The sequence below is a fragment of the Gopherus flavomarginatus genome, chromosome 2, assembly GCF_025201925.1.
Source record: "Gopherus flavomarginatus isolate rGopFla2 chromosome 2, rGopFla2.mat.asm, whole genome shotgun sequence".
Lineage (NCBI taxonomy): Eukaryota > Metazoa > Chordata > Testudines > Testudinidae > Gopherus > Gopherus flavomarginatus.
Genome location: NC_066618.1, coordinates 239,907,687 through 239,932,344, shown reverse-complemented (window position 1 = coordinate 239,932,344; position 24,658 = coordinate 239,907,687). Strand labels below are relative to the sequence as shown.

General features: G+C 42.9%; 1 protein-coding gene across 1 annotated transcript in view; it reads right to left on the bottom strand.

Annotated features, from left to right (window-relative positions):
- Window positions 1-24,658, bottom strand: part of C2H8orf34 (chromosome 2 C8orf34 homolog) — a 285,462-nt gene that overhangs the window by 5,725 nt on the left and 255,079 nt on the right. Inside the window, exons 12-13 of the mRNA XM_050940939.1 lie at window positions 23,124-23,614; window positions 8,538-8,631 (exon numbers count right to left, since the gene is read on the bottom strand). Coding sequence (XP_050796896.1) covers window positions 8,538-8,631; window positions 23,124-23,614 — 585 coding nt within the window. The remainder of the gene's footprint in view (window positions 1-8,537; window positions 8,632-23,123; window positions 23,615-24,658) is intronic.

Below are 24,658 nucleotides of genomic sequence, written 5' to 3'. Positions count from 1 at the left end.
CTTCCATTTTACAGACTGGGAAAATGAGACACAGAGAAGTTAGATGGTATTTAGACACCACAGTGATGGGCACATTAGTATTGCATATTGAGAAATTATGGGCTTGTCTACATGTCTCTGCACTGTGAATTGCACCATAACTGCCCCATGTAGATCCTCCTAGCCCAAACTAAAAGGTACCTAGTTGCATTAACATAGTTGCCTTTTAAATAGGACTATGTTAACATGAACTAGATACTTTTTAATTTGTGCTAAAGAGTAGTTACAGCACACTTTAATGCAAACTGCAATTCACCCTCCTGCTAAACAGACTGTGGATAATGTAGACAAGCCCAAAGTGATTTACTCATGGGCCATATAGAGAGCCAATTTCATAGATCAGGGATTACAACTCAACAGTGCTAGCTCATGAATTTTCCCACTAAAGGGGTTCCTCAGCCACAATTATTTCTTTTATATATATGATATATAAACGTAAAGCCTCCCAGCTCTTCTTCCTCCCTAAACGTAAGCCTTTCCCACTTTGTGCTGCAGGGCGTTACTGCAGCTTTGAGTCAGAACAACTGCCAGTCTTGTAAAATGTATTACACAGATGTTGGAGGGGATTTAAAGTTTTAAAAGTGTAGCATACTAAGAGCCGCAGAAGGAAATCAGCTCTTTTTTCATGAACTCTTCACCTCCTGGTCACTTCTGTACATTGGGCCACAAAGAATTTTAAATTTTCCCTGGTTTCTGTGGCAATCTGACCCTTTTGCTGAAACAATCAGCCAGCTGTGAAACCAAGACATTGTCCAGACCTTATGCAGTGCAGAAGGGTATGCATACATGGTTTGATGCTCCCCTGCCATCCACCTTATGGAGTCTTTTATACCGGTGCAAAGTGGATGTAAGATGTTACCATTCTGACTTGTTAGCATTTCATATCTACTTTCCATTCACTCTGTACAGGTGCCAATGTGCAGGGCAAAAAAGAATGAGGTTCATGGTCTCTTGAACTGAGCCCTTGGAGATCATACATGAAGGAAAGTTAAGAATATGTGACAAAAACTATAATAGGCTACAGAATATCATCTCTGCCTGTTGTGACAGTGCTCTGCTACTATAGTTGGTTGTCATATATGAACCAAGAAAGTTAGACAGATAGGGCTCAACCTTAACTCTACACTGATCCCTTTGCACTGCTCCTGTAGTGAAAAAAGCTAGAAAGCTGCCAGATCTCCCCAGCTGGGAATACTCTCTGCAGCCTCCAAATCTCACATAAAGGATTTACTGAAGAGAGAAGGTGGGTGAGGTATTATCTTTTTTTGGACCAACTTCTACTGGAGAGAGAGACAAGCTTGTCTCTCTCACCAACAGAAATTGGTCCAATAAAAGATAATACCTCACCCTTGTGCCTCTGATCTCCTGAGACTAACGTGGCTACAACAACACTGCATACAGGCTTTACTGAAGGCATTCCTGGGGTGGAAATATGGCCAGTGCATCGGTGTAATCTTCACAGGTGCCACAGGGCCACGGCCACCTGGGCATTAGTTAGAGTAGCCAAGTTTGCTAAGCCCTCAATTCAGCAAAGCACTTAACGTGCTTAAAGCAGGTACTTAAAATTAAGTGTTAAGTACATCTCTACTCAAAAAATCATTTCACCATGTGACTAAACTTAAGTGTGTGCTTTGGTGAATCAAGGCCTATGCATGGCATCCTCTTGATTTAGTTGAAATTTGAAGGAAAGTTGGTTGTGTTTTTGTGGAAAGTTTAATCTTTTAGTCACATAGGCTAACTTTTTAAACTGACTAATGGTGACTAAACCTAAATAAGTCAGTAAAAACATTACTTTATTCTGTTAAATTCTTTAGTTAAAAAAATTATACCTACTTTAATTTCCTCAAAAGCTTTGCTTTTAGATGAATTAGTATTTTAGATAAATAATTTAACAATGAACATATTGTTGAAACAACTTACATTTAAGTAACTCAAACCAGATAGTTCTCCAGATACAACTCAGAGTTGCTTTATCAATATATAGCTATTGGGACATTTTTATTATAATTTATATAGCTCACTGTATTTTATATTTGTGCTTTTCTTCTGATACAAACCTTTTTTGTGTGACAAAGTATATTTTTCAAACAATCAAGATAAATAATAATTCATTGTTATTTTTTAAACTTAGCTGTAAATATTCTTTCTTCTGGTTTATAAATGAAGTAAAATTTTGTAGACTACAGGAAATGATGACTGGCCAACAAATCTTTCCTAAAAGCCTAGAATCCCATTTGCAATGTTTATTTGAACATAAAGGGAAACCTTTTAAGTCTAAACTAGAAGTCAAACATTTATATCTATGTTACGGTATTTCTTGGCAGTTAATATAATGGATATTCACATAGTTTCAATGAGGATGAATTCATTTTGCACTTTGAAATCTACAAAATTATATAACTGTGACAGGAACCTGGAGTAATGAGGGATCTTTTTATGTGTAAGATTTTATGGATAGCCTCACTATCATCTTTTTAACTGATAAATTTCATTTATTGCTTTCCCACCTTCGTTTTATATAACATCTAAAAATGTTTGTATTCATTCATTCATTCATTCAGGTGCACATTTGGTTCCCCCAAAAAAGAACTTTTAATATCTCATTTCATTTTTCAAAGATTATGAAAGTTTTCTGGCACTGATAACAATAGGATGAGCTCTGCAACCACAGAACCACCAGCCCCAGTCCTCCAAGCATATAAGCACATGCTTTAGTGTTTGCAGTACAATAGTTTGTCAGGAAAAAATTCTGCTGCTCCAACAAGTGAAGCTATGTAATGTCTTCCTAACTGGTTTTAGTTTTACAATTCATTTGACTGTGTCCTTGAGAACTCTGATAAGAATCAGCTTTAGAAAAAAAATCTTGAGCCAACCTAAATGTTTGACTCTCGTAAGATCACTATGTCATGGTCTCATTCCACATATGACTGTCAAACAATGCCTGGGGAAGCAGCTGACATCTCTCAAAATGGCACATATAGAGTGGTATTTATTAGTATGGATATCAACTAAGGGCTCGATGATGTCTCCCCCAAGTTGCTCTGCTGAGCCTCCTCCTGCCCAGCATGACTAGAATAGGCTGTGCTGGCCTTTATACACTCATCCCCCAGTGTGGATGAGAGGTGTGTGCACTGAAATTTCTCCTCTGGCTCAGCCATGCTCTCCCCGCTTCCTATATCTTGTACACTGCCATGGAAGGGCCTTCATGGAGTTATTTTTTATGCCACATAGAGGTTAAGCAACTGCTTTGCACACATACCTTACATCGAGATTGTTTCCTATAGAGACAGAGACTGGTTTTGCCTTAAATTCATACCTATTGGAAGAGAATGTGATGCTACGGTAGGGTGACCAGATGTCCCGATTTTATAGGGACAGTCCCGATTTTGGGGTCCTTTTCTTATATAGGCTCCTATTACCCCCGCCCTCATCTCGATTTTTCACATTTGCTGGCTGCTCACCCTATCCTACGGTGTGGTGTTCTACTTTCCCCCAGCAATGAGTGTGGCAGGAGAATAAAAATATTGACTAAAGGAAGCATTTGTGTTCATGTAATAAATATTGCAATTAATAATTTTCACTGAGACCCTAGTTTTGCAAATCTTATTCTTGCTGAGTAGTACCTACCTTCGAAAAGAGGAAGGTTTAAAAAACAAAAACAAAACAAAACCCCCAAAACCAAACCAAACCAAACACATCCTGATCCAGCATAAATGTTTAACTTCTTGAGAGTACTGTCATACGCTTTTTCTACCAATGACTGACAAGCAGCTGGCATGTCTCACTATGGCACATCCAGAGTTGTTTATATGAATGGATACTAATTGAGGGCTCCAACATACCTGTATAGCACAACCCAATTCTCAGAGATAAGGGCCCAATCCTTTCTAGTATCTGACTAAGCGAGTGGTTCCATTTTGCCAACAGTCTCAATCAGTAGGGCTTCTTATGGGGCAAGGTATTATTCAGCATAAATAAGAGTGGCAGAACTGAGTGCTCAGTAACAAATGTAATGATGTGCCCTTTTAATGTGCCTTTTCTTTTGCTCTTTTTGGGTCTGATCCTGCCACCCTCTCTCATGTTGAATATTCACATTTATTTTCTACTAATTTGGTGCAATTCAGTATGGGTAAAGCTGGCAGAGTTGGGCCCTTTGCTTTGTTTCGTCAGAGTTGATGACTGTCTCCTAAATTTTGTAGCCACTTTTTTTTCCAAAATCAAGCTAGAAAAAGAATAATCTAGCCATATAAAAATGTGGAAATTATCCTTATCAGACACTTTTTATAAAAGCATTTAACCTCTGAACAGGGACACCAAAATTAGACTCTCTCGAACAAAATCTGAACTTCTCGTATTTGTAAACTTGGGCTGAGACTTTCTAGGTTTGCTACTCAGGGCAGAACCAAAAGAGAATCGGTGAGAGAAGGCTTCTTCCTATGCCCACTGAAGTCAACTGTAAAGCTATTGACTTCAGTGGTGCAGAATAAAGATCAATATGAGTACAAATGTGAGGGAAAATCCCAACTCTTCTGTTCCTCAATTCAGGCTTGGTTTGAGGTCTATAACAGGGCTTAGACTGCAAATTCCTTCAGCCACGTGCCAACTTTCCATTGCGCACAGGGAATTTGAGCCATCCCTGCCTTTACCACAACACAAATAATAATGAACCAACCTTGCTGTATTTACTTTAATGTGTGTGTGCTATATGAACCAGGTTGTGCAGGGTCTGTTTTCAGGAGCAATCACTGAATGAACTTCTGCAGGTTCACTGGGAGGTTCAGTTTCTTCCATTAAGGGATTTTTAGCTACTGTGTGATGCTATAGCCCGGTCCTGCTACCCTCTGAAGGGGAAGTTGCTTCTTGCCAGATCTAGAAACTCTAAGGAATTGGAGGCTTTTTTCTTATCACCTCTCCTTCTGAGAAGAGAGTGGCCACCATGCGCTCTCTGAAGTCTCAGGGGAAAGAAAAGCAAGCCACCAGGCATGTGAAGACAGCAATGGAAAGGGGCGGAGGGGCTCTGTGCTGGCATCTGAAGAGAAAAACACATCAGCCCATGGCTGCTGATTTTTTGGTGGGCCTAGGGCGCCATTTGAAATGAAAAGAGAATCTCAAGTCTCTGATTTTGTGCAAGTTCAAGGTTCTGTGCAAACATAGCACACAGACCTAATGCAATCACCAGGAGTTCAGAGTATACAGAAAATCAAGGGAGAATAAACCCAGTAGCTGTAAGAGCTTTAATTGCTATTGAGGTCATGACACTTTCTTCTGAACCAACACTAGGGTAAAGGTTGGGTAAAGATTAGGGTTCTCCTTTTCAGGGAGGAGGACACATTAGTTTTTGTTTGTTTGTTTGTTTAGTTATATTTTTAATATGGAGAGTTGCGTTAGACTCATAAAGACTGGCACTATAATGGCAACTATTACACTCACATGATATATCTATTGACTGTGGCCACAACTCATGAATGGATGATATTTACACTGAAAGGAAAAAAACATTGTTTTAGGTACCAAGCAATAATGTTGGTGACTATTTTTCTTTCCTTCATTGCCATAACATTTCTCTTTTTCCCCATTATCTTTTCTTTTACTAAATAAAGAGTTCTAGACGTCTCTATCCTGGCATTTAATGTCAAAGAAAACTCATTTTCACTTTGCTCTAACTGATTTGAACTGTTAAAAAATGATTTATTACCAATTGCTTTGGGTTCTTCCTGTTCTATTTTACAAACTACAGCTAACATTTTAAAAAATGACTTACTTAGGCACTTAACTCAAACTTTCAAAAGTTCCTTAGGAACCTAAGACCCACTGACTTTCAATAATACTTCAGCTTCTAACCACCTAAGTCATTTTTGAAAATGGGACTTAGTTAGGAGGAGATTTTCAAAGGCACAAAAGTCAGCTAGGCACCTATTCTCACTAAAAATTGATGGAAATTAGGCACTAAATTGCTATTTTTGCCTGTGAAAGTCTTCTTTTAGACTCATAAGTAAGGTAGATGATTCTGTAAATGTTACCCAGTGTAACGCTCATTAGAAGATAAAATAAAAGAACACAAGGTGACTGAGATCATTTGTCTCCTAACTTATTGCATTGTTAGAGAAATTTTCCCACTACTCAAGACTAGCTTTACACCTGGGTGCTATTATCTCAAAGAAGCCAAAGAATGTGGAAAATATTATCCTTATATAATTTATTAAAAGCTGAGTCAAAGAACAGGTGTTACTATTGTAAAGATTAATTCAGCAGCTTTTCTGTTCAGACCCATAAATTATTAGCTTTCAGGCCCCTCAACATTAAATTACATATACAGTATCCATGCAGACTTAAGTGTCATTTATTAACTTTACTCTAGGATGAAAAATGAAATTGAATCTGTCCATACTTTGCCAGCTGCACTACCTGCAGTGAGCACTGAAAACTGGTATGATTAGGTATGCCAGGCTTCTCATTGGCTCTTCACTTTACAGCCATTTCAACACCTGGGTTTTGGCAAGTCCTTTTTTCTAGCAGTTAAAGTTCTGAACCGTGGGCTTGGCTACAACACTGACATTCCATCTCCAGATGGCTGCTATTACCGCATAATTATTTTTTTTAAAACTGATTTTTAACCCAATCTGCCATTGTCAGATGTCACATACAGTGTAACATTGCTTAGAGCAAACATTTTTTGTTCTCCCTTCTCTACCTATATTAGTATAAAGAATGACCTAACTTAAATAGTGCAATAGGTCATTATGCAAGATGCTATGTAGGCATAAAATCAAGATGAGAGCATGTTACAGCCTAAATCATTTTCATAAAGGAAACTATTATTTACAATTATATATTTTTTCTTCTCTGCTCTCATTGTCACAAGTTCTAGCTAAAACTAATTGTGTTGATAAGTGTCAGAGGTGTCAAAGATTTTGCAATAGATACACAGTGGGCTGAATTTAATTACCACCTGGTCTGGCATTACTTGTGAACCCAAAGTGAAATTAACTCTTGCACAGAGGGCAAGCACAGGGTCCTCTTAGAACACGCCGGGTGTATCTGCACAGTAGCTGGCAAGGTGCTTTCCAGAACAAGTAAACAGACATGCGCTAGCTCTGTTCAAGCTAGCATGCTAAAAATAGCAGGTTGCAGTGGCACAGGCTGGGGTTCAGGCTAACTGCCTGAGTACATATCCAGGGAATTGGGTAGGACTGTACTCAGGATGCTAGTCCAAAACTCCACCCATGCCGCTGTGGCCACAGTGCTACTTTTACAGTGCTAGCTTGAGCACAGTTCATGCATTTCTGTCTATCTGCTCTGGGAAGCATCCTCCTAGCTGCTGTGTAAAGATATTCTTAGTTGTGAGGAACTGGGCCTTTACAAAGGGGTGCTTTTCATACATAGAATACCTGAATAATGAGAATTTCACGTTCACAAAAGGTTGACAAATTGGGCCTATAGGTTATGCACTAACATAAAGGTAAAACAGCCAAAAGTGTAACAATGAGAGAGAAGGGGTATATATATTTTTTTTACTTTGGGAATCTCAATGTGTAAATTGTAACATGAAAGTCAAACCACAGGCTAATCGTGAACTTGCAATATCAGCGTGAGCAGATGTAAGTCTTCAATTTTTCAAGTGACATCATTTTCAAAAATGTATTCTGTTTATCAGATGCGATCTTCATTAATTATACATTGCTCTCCAGTGACTATTCCTGTAGGAACCTGGCATTTCTTACTGTAATGCTGTTTGTTCAAGCAGTTCTAGTTCCATGTACAAAGTGCTCTAAGCACCTGATTAAACAGTCTGGTTTTCTTTATATCCATAAAGCCAAAAATAGGTTAGGAAATAGCATACATTTTCAGCCTGACAGATCACAAGCTGCTGTGCTTAAAATAAATTCAATTTGCAGAACATTTAACATTTCCAACAAGAGTATTTATAGGTATTGCATAACCAGATATGATTGGTTAAAGCTTCAATGTATGGAGATTCATAGTGTGCATTATTTGACTTTACTTGTTCTTTCATTTAGGTCATAATCCAGTTGACCTTTACTAACATGATTGGACCTACAGCCTTCAAAGGTACTATGCTCGTATAAGAGCCCAAGAATGGCCCTACTGGGTCAGACCAAAGGTCCATCTATCCCAGAATCCTGTCTTCCGACAGTGGCTAATGCCAGATGCCCCAGAGGGAATGAACAGAACAGGTAATCACCAAGTGATCCATCTCCTGTCGCTCATTCCCAGCTTCTAGCAAAATATACTACTATAAGGGCCACTCAAGAACTTGCAGGATCTTGACTGTAGGAATGCTTGTGTAAAGAAGTACTACATGTGCAATCCTTCAACCTTCACTCATGTGTGTAATCATTATGAGAATAGCCCTACTGGAGTAAAGATTACTTCTGTGAATAAGGGGTGCAGGATTTGGCCCTATAAAAATGAGGGGAGGGGAGCATTTTTTACATATATTCTCTCAGGCACCATCAGCTCCCAACAAACATACTCACATTTATCTTGATCTGCTTCTACACCTTCACTCTCTGTGTCACTTGGCAATATCCATGGTTGGTGGGCAAGCTGAAATTGATGTAATAATTCATCCTGTCATAAACAGATACATTTTAGATAAATTACATAGAAGGGTTGGCTTTGAATACTGATAGAAGCAAGCACTTCAATCTCAGTTAATTGGACGGATGAAAGCCTCAATAAAATCCAGTACTCCCTCATCAAAATAACCCACAATTTAAATGGTTTTCAGATAAGGCAAGAAAATTTGGGGCTCATTTTACTTCTCCTGTTAATCTGAGAAAGGATTCGTTTTTGAATTAATATTGTTATGGATTCCTATACACTTATCTTGGAAATACAGTCATACAAAACCCAACGGAAACATGTTCTGAATGCCAGTACTCCATATATCTCAATATTACCAGGATCATGTCCTGAGATATCATGCAACAAGAGGGGAACAGGTTTTGATCCAGTGGGGCTTGATCCTGCTCCCATATAAGTCAAAGGCAAAACTCCCATTGACTTCTATAGTGCAAGATCAAAAAGCAAAAACCTTACCCAAAGCCTACTGAAGTCAATGGAAATTTTTCCATAGACTTCAGTCGGAGAAGGAGCAGGATCATGAAGAATTATTTAAAACTTATTTTTACCTCCAACATATCACAAAGCTATTGGGATAGTGAAAGTGGGGCTTTGAACAATTGATTAGCATCAAAATGTAAATACTATTTTTATTAAGAGACGGCTGGGCATGTGTTTATATTTTAAACTGTTTACAGTCAGTTCTTAATATAAAATAATACAATGGCAACTTTCTTTATAATATTCTTGGGTTTCAGAGAGAGAGGCGGGGAAGGGAAGTTTAGCAACCAAATGTAAATAGATGGTCTTAACATTTCAGTGGTAAGTCTGACTGAAAATAAAGGTTATAAAGATCAGGAACCAGATCCTCAGAATCTTGCTCTAAATACTCAGAATCTGTTACTTTACATATGAATAGGGAATGCTTTAAAAAAAATTCAATTAACAAAAATTCAAGTTCAACAATGAAAGTTGCTATGCATAGAGCTGAGGTTCAAAAATTTTAGCATTATGAACCTTTATTTTTATTGTGTTTTCTTAGTTGCAGTGACTGTAGTGCAGAGCTGGGCAAAGTTTTCTGGTTTATGGAGCAGAATTCCTGAAGCATGGGAGCATTGTTTATGCTGCTATCACACTGATTAGTCCACTTTTTTAGCCCTTCTGATCATCTGGTCACTCCACGATTTTCCTAAAGCATAAGGACAGAAAAGACGGTTACTCACCTTTGTAACTGTTGTTCTTCGGGATGTGTTGCTCATATCCATTCCAATTAGGTGTGCGCGCGCCACGTGCATGCTCATCGGAAGATTTTTACCCTAGCAACACTGGGTGGGTCAGCTGGGTCGCCCCCTGGAGTGGCGCCGCTATAGCGCCAGATATATACCCCTGCCAACCCAACGGCCCTTCAGTTCCTTCTTGCTGGCTACTCCAACAGTGGGGAAGGAGGGCGGGTTTGGAATGGATATGAGCAACACATCTCGAAGAATAGTTACAAAGGTGAGTAACCGTCTTTTCTTCTTCGAGTGCTTGCTCATATCGATTCCAATTAGGTGATTCCCAAGCCTTACCCAAGTGGTGGGGTCGGAGTGAGATGTTGCAGAATGCAAAACTGCTGAGCCAAAGGACTGCTGGACTCTCTGGACTGCTGAACCAATGCGTAATGTGAGGCAAAGGTGTGAATCGATTACCAGGTAGCGGCGCGACATATTTCCTGGATTGGGACATGGGCCAGGAAAGCGGCAGATGAGGCTTGCGCCCGAGTAGAATGGGTGGTGAGATGGCTAGTTGGAATGTGAGCCAATTCATAGCATGTTCGGATGCAAGATGTCACCCAAGATGAAATTCGTTGGGAAGAGACCGGCATGCCTTTCATCCGGTCTGCCACTGCTACAAAGAGCTGAGGCGGACGTCGGAAGGGTTTGGTTCTCTCGATATAAAAGGCGAGAGTCCTGCGGACATCCAAGGTATGTAGTTGTTGTTCCTGACGCGATGAGTGCGGCTCGGGAAAAAGACTGGGAGAAAGATGTCTTGATTAACAGGAAAAGCAGACACCACCTTAGGGAGGAAAGAGGGGTGCGGTCACAGCTGTACCTTGTCCTTGTGGAATACCGTATACGGGGGATCCGCTGTCAAAGCCCGAAGCTCCGATACTTGTCTTGCCAAGGTGATAGCGACGAGGAAAGCTGTCTTCCAGGAGAGGTACAGCAGCGAGCAGGTGGCCAGAGGCTCAAAAGGGGGACCCATAAGCTTGGCTAGCACCAGGTTTAGATCCCAGGTAGGGGTCGGGTGTCTGACTTGAGGGTACAACAGCTCCAATCCCCTAAGGAACCTGGAAACTATGGGGTGAGAAAAGATTGAACTGCCACTTTCCCCCAGATGGAAGGCAGAAATGGCTGCCAGATGCACCTTTATAGAGGAGAACGCCAGGCCCTGCTCTTTCAGGGACCATAGGTAATCCAGGACAGTAGGGACAAATACCTGTCCGGGGACTAAGTTTCTCCTACTGGTGCGCTCAGAGTAATGCTTCCACTTGGAGAGATATGTCGTCCTCGTGGAAGGCTTTCTACTGCCCAAGAGCACCTGTTGTACTGAGGCAGAGCAACGCAACTCAGACTGGCTCAACCACACAGCAGCCATGCTGTGAGATGAAGGGATTGCAGGTCCGGATGGTGAAGCCTGCTGATGTCCTGTGTTATGAGGTCCGGCCAGAGTGGCAGGGGGATCGGGTCTGCCACTGAGAGGTCGAACAACAGGGTGTACCAATGCTGCCTCGGCCATGCTGGAGCAATGAGGATCAGGTGGGCTCTGTCTCTGCGGAGCTTGAGTAGGACTCTGTGGACGAGCGGAAATGGTGGGAAGGCATAAAGTAAGTGCCTCTTCCACAGGATCAGGAATGCGTCTGAGAGGGAGCCCGGGGAGCGTCCTTGGAAGGATCAGAACACCTGGCATTTCCTGTTCTCTCGGGAGGCAAAGAGGTCTATGTGGGGAAAGCCCCACCTCCGGAAAACAGAATGGATAACGTCCGGACGAATAGACCACTCATGAGACAGGAAGGACCTGCTGAGGTGATCTGTCAGAGTGTTCTGGACTCCTGGGAGAAAAGACGCCACCAAATCAATAGCGTGGGTTATGCAAAAGTCCCAGAGACGGATGGCTTCTTGACAAAGGATGGAGAAGCGTACTCTGCCCTGTTTGTTTATGTAAAACATGCCCATAGTGTTGTCCGTGAACACTGATACACAGCGGCCTTGTAGATGGTCCCAAAACATCTGGCATGCTAGACAGACTGCTCTCAGCTCCCTCACATTGATGTGCAGGGCCAGCTCTTGGGGCAACCAGAGGCCTTGAGTGTGAAGGCTCCCGAGGTGGCAACCCCAACCCAGAGATGACGCGTCTGTGGTTAGGGCAACCGAGGGTTGCGGTGGGTGGAATGGCATCCCTGCGCAGACCAAGTGAGGGAGTCGAGAGCTTTCCTGGGGATAGTGAGCACTGAATCCAGACTGTCTCTGTGTGGATGGTATATTGAAGCAAGCCAGGTTTGGAAAGGACGGAGACATAGCCTAGCGTACTTGGTCACAAAGGTGCAGGAGGCCATGTGACCTACTAGGCCAAAGCAAGTGCACACCGACGTTGTCGGAAAGGATTGATGACTTCGAATTATTGAAGCCATTGTTTGAAAACGCGACTGGGGGAGGCAGGCTCTGGTCAGATTGGAGTCCAGAACAGCTCCGATGAAGTCTATTCTCTGCGTGGGTGTCAGAGTAGACTTTTCTGTGTTGATCATGAGGCCTAGGCTCCCGAAGAGGTCTTTGATGACGCACAGGTGCTGCGATACTTGTGACTGGGAAGTCCCTCGAATGAGCCAATCGTCGAGATACGGGTAGATGTGTACTCGACAACACCAGAGGGAGGTGGCTACTAAAGCCATGCATTTGGTGAAGACCCTTGGAGCTGTAGAAAGGCCAAAGGGAAGTACCGTGAACTGAAAGTGTTGGTGGTTGACCACAAAACGGAGGTACCGTCTGTGTGGTGGATAAATGGCGATGTGGAAATAAGCGTCCTTCATATCGAGGGTGGCATACCAGTCTCCCGGATCCAGGGATGGGATGATGGTCCCCAGGGATACCATGCGGAACTTCAGCTTTATCAGGAATTTGTTGAGTTCTCGCAGGTCTAGGATCGGTCATAGACCTCCTTTTGCCTTGGGGATTAAGTAGTAGCGGGAATAGAACCCCTCGCCCCTCGTGTCTTTTGGCACCTCCTCTATGGCTCTCAGTTTTAGGAGCGCCTGGACCTCTTGTAAGAGGAATTGCTCGTGAGAGGGGTCCCTGAAGAGGGACGGGTGGGGAGGATGGGAGGGGGGGTTGAAACAAACTGGAGGTGGTATCCCGTTTCCACCGTGCGGAGGACCCAACGATCTGAGGTTAGCTGGGACCAGGCAGGGAGGAAATGGGAGAGGTGGTTGAAAAAGGAGGGAGAAGGATCCGGTAGGATAACTGGTGGGCCGTCCTCGGGCGTCCCATCAAAAGTTTTGCTTTGGCCCCGGTGGTGGTTTAGGAGGAACTTGACTTTGGGGTTCCTTGAGGGCCAGACTGCCTCCGCCGATTCCCCCTGCCATGCCTTCTGGTAGCGTCCTGACGTGGCCTAGTTTGGTTGTAACGGCGGTGTGGCTGGGGCCGGAAGGACCTTCGTTGGGTCACTGGCTTGTGCATGCCCAGCAAGCGCATTATGACACAATTGTCCTTCAGACTTTGCAACCTGGGGTCAGTTTTGTCTGAGAAAAGGCCCTGGCCCTCAAAGGGTAAATCCTGAATGGTCTGCTGCAATTCAGGGGGAAGGTCTGAAGCCTGGAGCCAGGAGATATGCCTCATCGACACTCCAGATGCCAGAGTTCTGGCAGCCGAGTCCGCTGCATCCAGAGAGGCCTGGAGGGAGGTTCTTGCTACCTTTTTACCCTCTTCAAGCAGGGCCGTAAACTCTGGACGGGACTCCTGGGGAAGAAGCTCCGTAAACTTCCCCATGGACACCTACGTATTAAAGTTATACCGACTTAGGAGGGCTTATTGGTTTCCCACCCTAAGTTGGAGGCCCCCAGCCGAGTATATTTTGCGGCCTAGCAGGTCCATGCGTCTAGCCTCCTTCGCCTTAGGAGCTGATGCTTGCTGGCCATGATGCTCCCGTTTGTTCACCGATTGGACAACCAGAGAGCAGGGAGGTGGGTGGGTATAGAGATATTCGTACCCCTTTGAGGGGACCATATATTTCCTCTCTACTCCCCTAGCTGTAGGTGGAATTGAAGCTGGGGATTGCCAAATGGTGTCCGCGTTGGCTTGTATAGTGCGGATGAACGGGAGAGCCACTCTAGTAGGTGCATCAGCTGATAAGATGTCCACGACGGGGTCCTCTATTTCAGTGACCTCCTCCATCTGCAAGTTCATATTCTGGGCCACTCGCCTCAAGAGGTCTTGATGGGCCCTGAGATCGATTGGTGGAGGGCCTGAGGAGGATGTTCCTGCTACTGCCTCATCAGGTGAGGAGGAGGAGGAGAGGCCCGGGACCAAGGGGTCCTGAGGTGGGTCGTGTACTTGAGTGGCATCATCTGCATCAGGTGGAACCTCGGTGATTGCAGATGGAATTGGAGCCTCGTCTGTGCCCGTAGGGGAAGGGCGGCTCACTGTCGCCTCTGGTACCTGGTGTTCTGACAGGGCCGAGTGTTGAGCCACTGATGGGGCACCTTGGGCCTGGTGGTATGCCCATGGTGTACAGAAGGACCAGTGATGAGGCCCTTGTTTGTGGCTTTGTCTGTCTGGATATTGGCTGGGGACGTCAGAGTCACCCTCCTGATGGTAGGATGCACTGCCAGCCTGAGATGAGACTGATGTGTGTCTCGAAGGCCACGGTGGTGCCGAGAGACTCATGGGAGGACGGCACTGTTTTTGACGCTCAATCCCGGAGCGGTACCGGGGAGCGGTACCAGGAGCTATGGCGGTACTGGAAGCGAGACCGGGACCTTCTACCGTACCAGTGCCGGGAGGCTGACCAGGATCTCAAGTCCCTTCGTCTGGAGCGACTGCGGGATACACGTTACTGAGATCGGTGCCGAGAGCCGGATCAGTACCAGGAGTATCTGTCCAGTGAACGAGATGTTGAACGTCGCCGCGAGTGCGACCGGTACTGCGATGGAGAGCGGTGCCGGGACTGTGAGTGGCGCCGGGAGCGGGAACGACGTGATCGTGAGCGTCTGCAAGACCGTGATCTGGAACGATGTCTCTCTGGTGGACCAACGGAAGGAGGCCTTACCAGGGCCGGCTTGCCGATGGATTGAACAACCTGCACCGGTGGTGCCGGCGGTTGAGGACGTATCGGCTCCATCACAGCAATGAGCTCCCTTGCTGTAGAGAAGGTCTCCAGCGTAGAAGGCAGAACAAGCTCAACCACAGCAGGAGCCGGGGAGCTGTCTGGCACCTGACTCAACGGCCCTCGTGGGACCGGAATCGATGGTGCCAAGCCAAGTGGAGCTGAAATCTGTGGTGCCGGCGTCAACGGTGCCGTAGCAGATGATGGTGCCCAACGAACCGTCTTAGACGAGTGCTCCTTCTGCGAGGCTGGAGTCGGAGCACTATGTTGTTTCCCAGTTGGGAAAGGGAGTGATGCTGAGGAGTCGGTGCCGGTAGAGGTTGGTGCCGGGACTCCTTCTCGGTACCGGAGTGATTCGGTGCCGAAGGGGCGCTCCTGAGGCAGTCTGTTGGGCGCTCGGTACTGATGTTGCAGGACTAAGTGCTGACTCCATGAGGAGCTGCTTCAATCGAAAGTTCCGCTCCTTCTTCGTCCTTGGTTTAAATGACTTGCAAATGCGGCACTTGTCAACAAGGTGGGATTCCCCTAGGCACTTGAGGCAGGAGTCGTGGGGATCCCCTATTGGCATCGGCTTCTGGCACGCCGAGCACGGTTTGAAACCCGGTGCCTTGGGCATGGGCCAGCACTGGGGTGGAGGAAAAGGGCTAATCCCCGACCCCCTCTTCAACTGTATACACTAACTATGAATAGAAGTACTAACACTAACTATAACTACAAGAACTCGAACTATAAACACAGTAAAGAGCAAAGAACTACGAGAAGCTAGGGATGTGGAGATCAGCAAAGCTGCGCTCCACAGTTCCAATGACCGTCACGGGCGGTAAGAAGGAACCGAAGGGCCGCTGGGTCGGCAGGGGTATATATCTGGCGCTATAGCGGCACCATTCCAGGGGGCGACCCAGCCAACCCACCGAGTGTTGCTAGGGTAAAAATTTTCTGACGAGTGTGTGTACTCGGCGCGCGCACACCTAATTGGAATCGATATGAGCAAGCACTCGAAGAAGAACAGGGAGAGTTTTTCAAAGCAACTCTGTAGAACAGAATCAGAATACCTCACAAAGAGATCCCCCATGGCGTAAAATACATGAATATGGAACTCTATCCTACACTTCTTCACTAGCCTGAGATACTATGGAAGGTATATATGGAATTCCTATGATTTTGGAGAATTGTCCAGCATTGTCCATTATTAAGTGATTCCTTTAATAAAGAAACAGGAGACTGCACATGGCCGGTATTGAAGAAAAGTGGAAGAGAGTGCACTGAACATTGAGGCATGCATGGAACTCATTTAGTTCTTAAATTTTTCCCACATATTATTGCCACATATGAAGTTTCTGCCATGGAAGTGCCACTCAAGTATAATAAAGCTGTCTAGAGGAATTCTACTCTGTGTAGCTGCCCCTTTCTCCAGCACACTGCTTTGGAAACCTCTTCCTCTTTTCTGCGCCCCGCAGTACTGAAGGACAGCAGCAAGAGCCTGGTAGACACTTTTGATGGGAGGGGGAGAGACCACATGCTGTCCAAGTAGAGATACAGCTATAGTCAACATTCTCTTAAGTAATTCCATTACTAGTCCCAGTGCCATCACTAGTAGAGGAGTGGGCATGAGCACACACAGTACTCCAGAATCTGTCCGTAAGCGATCAGACAACTGCAAACAGTAAAGAACAAGGGCAACTAAAAAAAGTGAATAAATGTAATTTTTGAACCAGCTGTAGTAATCTCCCAAGAAAAATTATAAACAAATTAGTTTGTTCAATTCACTTAAAAAATGTGGCATAGGGAACAATCCTTCATTAGTACGGAGATCAGTAGGTGTTCTCACTGCATTATTGCATTTTTAACATCTACAATTTTATAAATAAAATTCTTTGCCTTAGAGCCAAATTCTGCACTGTGCCTCTAAGAGGTTCAGCAGAGAATCTGCAGCCCAAATGGGATGGGGAGAGTTTAAGCTACTTTTGTTCCCTTTCAGTCCTGGGCTGCTTCAGGGAATCATGCGGTCCCCAAGTTAACTTAGACAATCGTCAAGGTCTGTGTAAGATACAGCAGTCTCTCAGGGCTATACTATGGGCTGCAGCTCAGAATCTTCACAAACCAGTATACTGTGGCTCTGCCCCTGCATCCACATCACACTAGCCCCTGTGTTGGGGAGAATCCACCCCTGTCCAGAACCAGCAGGTTAGATCCCCTTTATGCCATTCCAGCCCTCTTACCCAGGTAAAGGGATCTGAGAAGGGATAACAATTTGGCTTTCAGTTACACCAGTGTAAATTGAGAGTAAGTCCACTGATGTCAAGGACTTGCTCTGGATTTACCTTAGGCTAACTGAGAGCAGAATTTGTCCCTTAAGGTTTAATGCCTCACTCTACGGTAAACTCAAACTAGTTCAACTTTTCCTCTTGTTAACAGACACGTTAAAACAAAAATGTACATTTACTGAAAACAACTTTGAGTTATTCAGACGTGTAAATTAATTGTAAAATTCCATTTGTTCAAGAAATGAAACTGAAAACAAGAAAGTCAATGGGGCTCTTTTCCTTCAACACCAGTTTGTAAGAACTATAAATGAACTGTGTCAGACACCAATGGATTCTGTCCTGAACAGAAAAATAGAATTCAGATTTTTTTTTAAATAAAACTACATAAAATACTTCAGGAAAAACTAAATGCCTAAAATGGTATGTACAAAAGAGCATAAAACCTTGATTTATTAATTTTATAGAGATATTAAAAGCTATTTCTCCAGGTAACATTTCTGTGTTATAATTCAGTTTGACCTTGAACAGAGCTGGTAATATAACACACCTGCTGGTGCTACAAGGTGTTATCTATTCCAAGAGACAGGCATTCATATGTTGAAATATTCTGATCATTAGGTAACTTATAATTCTTTTTGAGGGGGATTAAAAAGCTAAGGTCTTGGGAATTTTTAAAAAGCTTAACAGCTGACATGTTCAATCTTTGCCAAATTATTCAAGAACTGTTCTAACACCAAGCCTGGTTAGAATATTTGTCTCTGTCACAAGACAAAATAATAATTATTCTGGATTTTATTTATTAGTAGTATTTTCTTTTCAGAGTTCAGTCCTTTCTTATATAACTCTGATTCACATTAAAAGCTGTACAGGAAATGTACTTAGAGCACTAACAGATATATTTAAAATAGTGTTTACTGAATTAGTTCATCATCTTTTAACTATTATTTCTGTAAAGTTACTCCTGATTTACACCCGGGTAAGTGAGAATAGCAGATTGCCTGTTTTCTTTTTTCTCAAGCTTTCAGCCTAGCCTCCTGTACAGTAAATGCAGTATAGCCATGGTGCACTCTCATCTAATGGAATTTCTTCTTTCATGGCATGTGCCTAAAAGGAAAAAATGTAACTTTCCCCTCTTATCTTCTCCTTTACATAGCATATATACTGAAATGGGAGTGGAAACAACCACTATCAGTTATAAAGGCTGCAAAACAGTTTCCAATGTAAAATTCCATTTTCACATCATAATTTAACCTGACCTCTCGTGCAAACTTAAAAGGAAGAGCTGGGCCATATTTGCCATGGAATTTTTGTTAGGGCTTCCTGACCCTTCCCAGCAAATCCACAACAATTTAGTTGCCTCTAGGATACAAAGGGGCCTCTTAATTGGCCAAGAGGATTCAGCCAACTTAAGAACATAAGAACGGCCATACTGGGTCAGACCAAAGGTTCATCCAGCCCAACATCCTGTCTACCAACAGTGGCCAATTACAGGTGCCCCAGAGGAAGTGAATCTAACAAGTAATGATCACGTGATCTCTCTCCTGCCATCCATCCCCACCCTCTGACAAACGGAGGCTAGGGACACCATTCCTTACCTATCCTGGCTAATAGCCATTAATGGACTAAAACTCCATTAATTTATCTAATTCTCTTTTAAACCCTGTTATAGTCCTAGCCTTCACAATCTCCTCAAGTAAGGAGTTCCACAGGTGCGCTGTGTGAAGAAGAACTTCCTTTTATTTGTTTTAAACCTGCTGCCCATTAATTTCATTTGGTGGCCCTCAGTTCTTATATTATGAGAACAGGTAAATAACTTTTCCTTATTCACTTTCTCTGCACTACTCATGATTTTATATACCTCTATCATATCCCCCCAAGCTCCTCTTTTCCAAGCTCAAAAGTTCTAGCCTCTTTAATCTCTCATCATATGGGACCCGTTCCAACCCCCTAATAATTTTAGTTGCCCTTCTCTCAACCTTTTCTAATGCTAGTATATCTTTTTTGAGATGAGGAGACCACATCTGTATGCAGTATTCAAGACGTGGGCGTACCATGGATTTAGATAAGGGCAATAAGATATTCTCCATCTTATTCTGTATCCCTTTTTTAATGATTACTTACATCCTGTTTGCTTTATGACTGCAGCTGCACACTGTGTGGAAGTCTTCAGAGAACTATCCACAATGACTCCAAGATCTCTTTCCTGATTAGCTGTAGCTAAATTAGCCCCCCATCATATTGTATGTATACTTGGTATTATTTTTTCTAATGTGCATTACTTTACATTTATCCACATTAAATTTCATTTGCCATTTTGTTGCCCAATCACTTAGTTTTGTGAGATCTTTTTGAAGTTCTTCACAGTCTGCTCTGGTCTTGACCATCTTGAGCAATTTAGTGTCATCTGCAAACTTTGCCACCTCACTATCTACCCCTTTCTCCAGATCATTTATGAATAAGTTGAATAGGATTGGTCCTAGGACTGCCCCTTGGGGAAAACCACTAATTACCCCTCTCCATTCTGAAAATGTACCATATATTCCTACTCTTTGTTCCCTGTCTCTTAACCAGTTCTCAATCCATGAAAGGATCTTCCCTTTTATCCCATGACAACTTAATTTACATAAGAGCCTTTGGTGAGGGATCTTGTCAAAGGCTTTCTGGAAATCTAAGTATACTATGTTCACTGGATCCCCCTTGTCTACATGTCTGTTGACCCCTTCAAAGAACTCTAATAGATTAGTAAGACATGACTTCCCTTTACAGAAACCATGTTGACTTTTGCCCTACAATTTATGTTCTTCTATGTGTTTGACAATTCTATTCTTTACTATTGTTTCAACTAATTTGCCTGGTACTGATGTTAGACTTATGGGTCTTTAATTGCCGGGATCACCTCTAGATCCCTTTTTAAATATTGGCATTACATTAGCTGTATTCCAGTCATTGGGTTCAGAAGCTGATTTAAAGGAAAGGTTACAAACCATAGTTAATAGTTCTGCAATTTCACATACGAGTTATTTCAGAACTCTTCGGTGAATGCCATCTGGTCCCGGACACTTGCTACTGTTAAGTGTATCAATTAATTCCAAAACCTCCTCTAGTGACACTTCAATCTGTGACAATTCCTCAGATTTGTCACCTACAAAGGATGGCTCAGGTTTGGGAATCTCCCTAACATCCTCAGCCGTGAACACTGAAGCAAAGAAAGAACTTCCCATTGTAAACAGCTGCATCAAGTATCATGGGGCAGAAATGCTTATTAAGTATGTTCAGAAAGCCCACCTCTCCTTTTCTAAGCATCCAGGAGCCAAGGCATGCCGGACAGCCAAAAAGGAGTACTCATGGCTAACAGAGTGGTGATGGCAGAGGTCACATTTCTCTGGTGGCCAGGTTCTGTCCCCATATGGCCTGGGTAGGTAAGAGAGTCATGGACTGCTTTCTTCAATTAGGGGGCAAGGGGAAATGACTGTGCAGTTGCCACCACAGCTTTTCCCTAAACCCACAGCCTTCCCCAGTGGATATCTCCAGGGTGACTCCCCAAAGTAATGGAAAGTTATTCAGGAACAAGGTTAGTGAGTGACATGTTGGGCTTGCAGCCAGGCCACTGGCAGACAATGTTACATTGCCCCCAGTAAGCAAAGGAAGACCACCTGGGAACAGAAGCCAATGAGGAGAAGGCAGGCAGGATTATGAGGGACTTTCAGTACTGCTTGGGGATGAGGAGGAAGATACCAAAATTTGCGCAGGTGCCACATCAAGGGAAGAGCAAAATCAAGGATTATCACGACTACAACCATAACAAGGCTGTACATGTCAGAGGCCTGCAGGTGTCTGAGTTGTCCCTTCATTTTTCAATACAGATCAGAAGAAAGCAGGTGAGAAGGTCACCCCAAGATGTCACTTGTTGGAGCTCATATGCTCAGTGTATGTTTGTGGAGTGTTGCATCTACCCTGCCACCCTTAAAAGTTGAGGTGTTTGATATTGCATGGGCAGCACTCCCCTTAAGTCCAGACATTGGTTATCTCCTGGAGGTCCTTTGCACATTTAGGGTTATCCCACATCTTTTCATTACTAATTCTTTTTGCATAGGAAGAGCCTGTACTATAGCCAGTGCAGATCACCAGGATGGAAAATGCAGTCATTGACTGTTGGAGACTGGGGTGTTTTATGCCATACATCAGGAATTACTTAATACGAATGGGGATTCCTAATATTTAAGTTTCTTCCACTTCCTAGTTCACCTTACAATTTTGACTCTAAGCAGGTAGGAATTGTGAGATGCAGTGTTATCCATTAGACCACCTCTCAGACAGGAACACAGCTAGGTTTTGAAGTGGATAAGGTTAATGGTCAGATGGCTCCTGACATGAGCCTTATTCATTTGGATGAAGTTTCCAGGGTATGGAGAAGCTGCTGTTTAAAATCAAGCAGGACTGGACCAATTTAAGGCTGTATGTTTCCCAGGCAGGAGGAGCATGGTCAAATATGCTGCTAGTGGAGAGTAGTCTCCCTGGCTTCCACTGTAGAAAGGTCCAGGAAAACATGAAAACCAAGTGAGGAAGCACTTTGGGTGGGATTCACATGGACTTAGGCTCCGAAGGTGGCAGATGCTTAAGTCCAACATTTAGGCACCACTGATATTCACAAAAGCCCTTCTCAGCTACTGTCTAATCCTATAGGTGCCTAACCTCCCTTGGTCTTTAAGGTTATGTCATTAAAGACTCCCCAAAACATCTAAATGTCAGTGTCTGGGCATGCATACAAATGGAGGAGTGGGGAGGCTGAGTGGCTAGGCTCTCTGGCTCCTGGAAGGAGGCTGAGCAGTCAGGCTTTGTGTCTCTCTGGCAGCTGGGCTGGAAGGCTCTTGTAAATGTCACAAGTGATTTTTTTTTCCCTTGAAAACCCTTTTTGCAAAAAAATTCCATGTTTGTGGCATTTCATTTCAGTCCATTTCAAAAATGCACAATTTTCAGAGGAAGGGGATGTCAGTTTTCCAGTCAGATCTAATGGGAATGCCTGGCTCCCCACTTTCTACAGCTCTGGAGTCACTTTTGCCTCAGTTTACCCATCTCCACAGCATACACTACAACTCTCTAAACAACAGCGATTTTTAAAATTTTTGCTCTAAAAATAATTCAACTGATTTGACATCTTTTATGCCCTATGTCATTTCCAAACCCATTTTAAGGACAGTAATATGCTTTCAGAAATAGCTCATCTAAACGAAATGCTAATATAACTCTGCAAAAATAGCATTAAAGTCTCTGTACTAACCAACCTATTTAAAAAATGTTCTAAATTCGGTAATTCAATTTCCAAAGTAACTTGTCTTTCTTTTCACCGCAGACTAACTATGTAAAACCCACTACTATGTAAGAAACAGGCTTTTTTTAATGCTATGAATCAGCCCATTTGCAAAGCAGTATTAAACTTATTAGCTACTGGCTCTATTATATTAGCTTTTCTTCTCATTTCAAAGTAATTTAGTGATATTATAAAGCAAATCTACCAATTCAAAACTTTAGTAATCACTATTATCTGTCAAATATTTGAGTGGCTTTTCTGTTGGATAAAAGTAAGATTAGTCAGCTCTGTGAACAAAAAATTAACCCTTACATTTCTAAAAAAATCTTGATTAAAATTCCATACATAAGCATTCTCATAGAAATTGTATTGCTCTCAGTGGGCACTAATTCTGCTGTAGTTTATGAACTTTTACCAATAAAAATCAAATCAAGTTTCAAAATAAATAAATATATTCCTCCAAGCCTAACTACAAGGAACTAAAATACAAATAAAAAACCCTCACATCCTAATTTTATAGTTTTTATGGTCTTAAAATTAGTAAAAAATAAATATATTGGAAATCTTACTTCTGACAAACTGATTCTTTGAGGGACAGTTTCGATAATATCTCCGCTCATTTGTACAGCTAGCCCTGAAGGAGTGCCAAGAGTCCTCCCAATTTGACTCTTAGACGTTAAGGATCTGCTTCTTTGCATACTAAGGATTCCATCCTTATTTCCCTGGTTGCTAGAGGTATGAGATTGTGGCAACAAACTATTTGGGGTTGCAGGTCTACTTCCTGGAGTCGATGGCGTTGGAGGCCTGTTGTTCTGCATATTGGAAGTCTGAGGCCTACTGTTTGAGATACTGGAGACCTGCGCTCTGCTGTTAGTAGGAAGCGGTGGTGATTTGTTTCCTTGCAGCTGCAGCTGAATATTTTTCCCAGTTTGACTTGGCACTTGAGGCCTTGAATTTTGTCCTACTGTGGCTTGAAGATTTCCTGGATGATGTGATGTAACTAAATTAATATGTGGACTATTACTTGCTTCTTCCCAGAGTGCTAGGTCCTTTTCAATGTCTGCACACAGAAAAAAGACAACAGTAACATTAAAGTAAAAAGAAGGATACATTGAGGACGTGTCCACATGGAGACTTGGTGCATGGCAAGCCAGCGTCTGAATGTACAGTGCTCTAGCCTGCTGCACACTAAATTGTCATGTGGACCCTGTGATCACGAACTAAAAGTTCCATAGGGCTATTTGATGTTCTTCTGTTTGAAACAGCAGGTCAAAGAGCATTTTTGGTATATAACAGCAGGGTCCATATGGACAGTTAAGCACAGCAGGCTAAAGTGCTGCAAATGTATACTGCACACTGTCTGTCTGTGTAGAGAAGCCTAACATACGTAATTTCTCTTCTTTGTGATTTTAAAATGGATTTAAAGTATGAATGAATGGTGAACACAGCTTGAGATTGTGGAGAGAAAACCTACTCATCATCTCTCAGCCATCCCTGCAATGGAAGACAGAGAACTAACAATCCAAAATATATGTTTTTGCAAGCCATTTCTCCTTCAAAGTTCATTCCTCAGAAATGGAATATGACATCACTTCGTAATCTTTTCTTGATATGAAAAGCATTAAAACCAATAATAACCTCCATTATTTCTCCCAAGTTATATTCCCTTAACTTCTATGAGGTTTCTCTTTAGTAACAAATAGAGACTGGTGAAAACTCTGGCTCTGAGCAAACCTCAGTTCTTGTGAGGGTGGAATCTAAACCCGATTCACAATCTGAATTTTACTCCTGGATCCTATCCTTATAACTGACCAAACATGCTTGAACTCTGGTGTGTTTGAAATTTTGACATATTCTGGATCTGAATTTTGTGGTTCCAATCCATCTCAGCATCTAATTCCATGGACACACGGTTTGAAAATGCACAGGTTTCAATAGGTTCAGCAGAAGCCATGCATTAAAATCCAAGAGTAGAATTTGGTCCATGAAGGGGCTTCAACTTTACACAAGCCAAACTCTCAATCAGTTCGGTGGGAGTTTTCCTTTCTAAGGTATTAAAAAATAAAGCCCTATCTAGGCCAGGACAATTCAGTGTTACTGACAA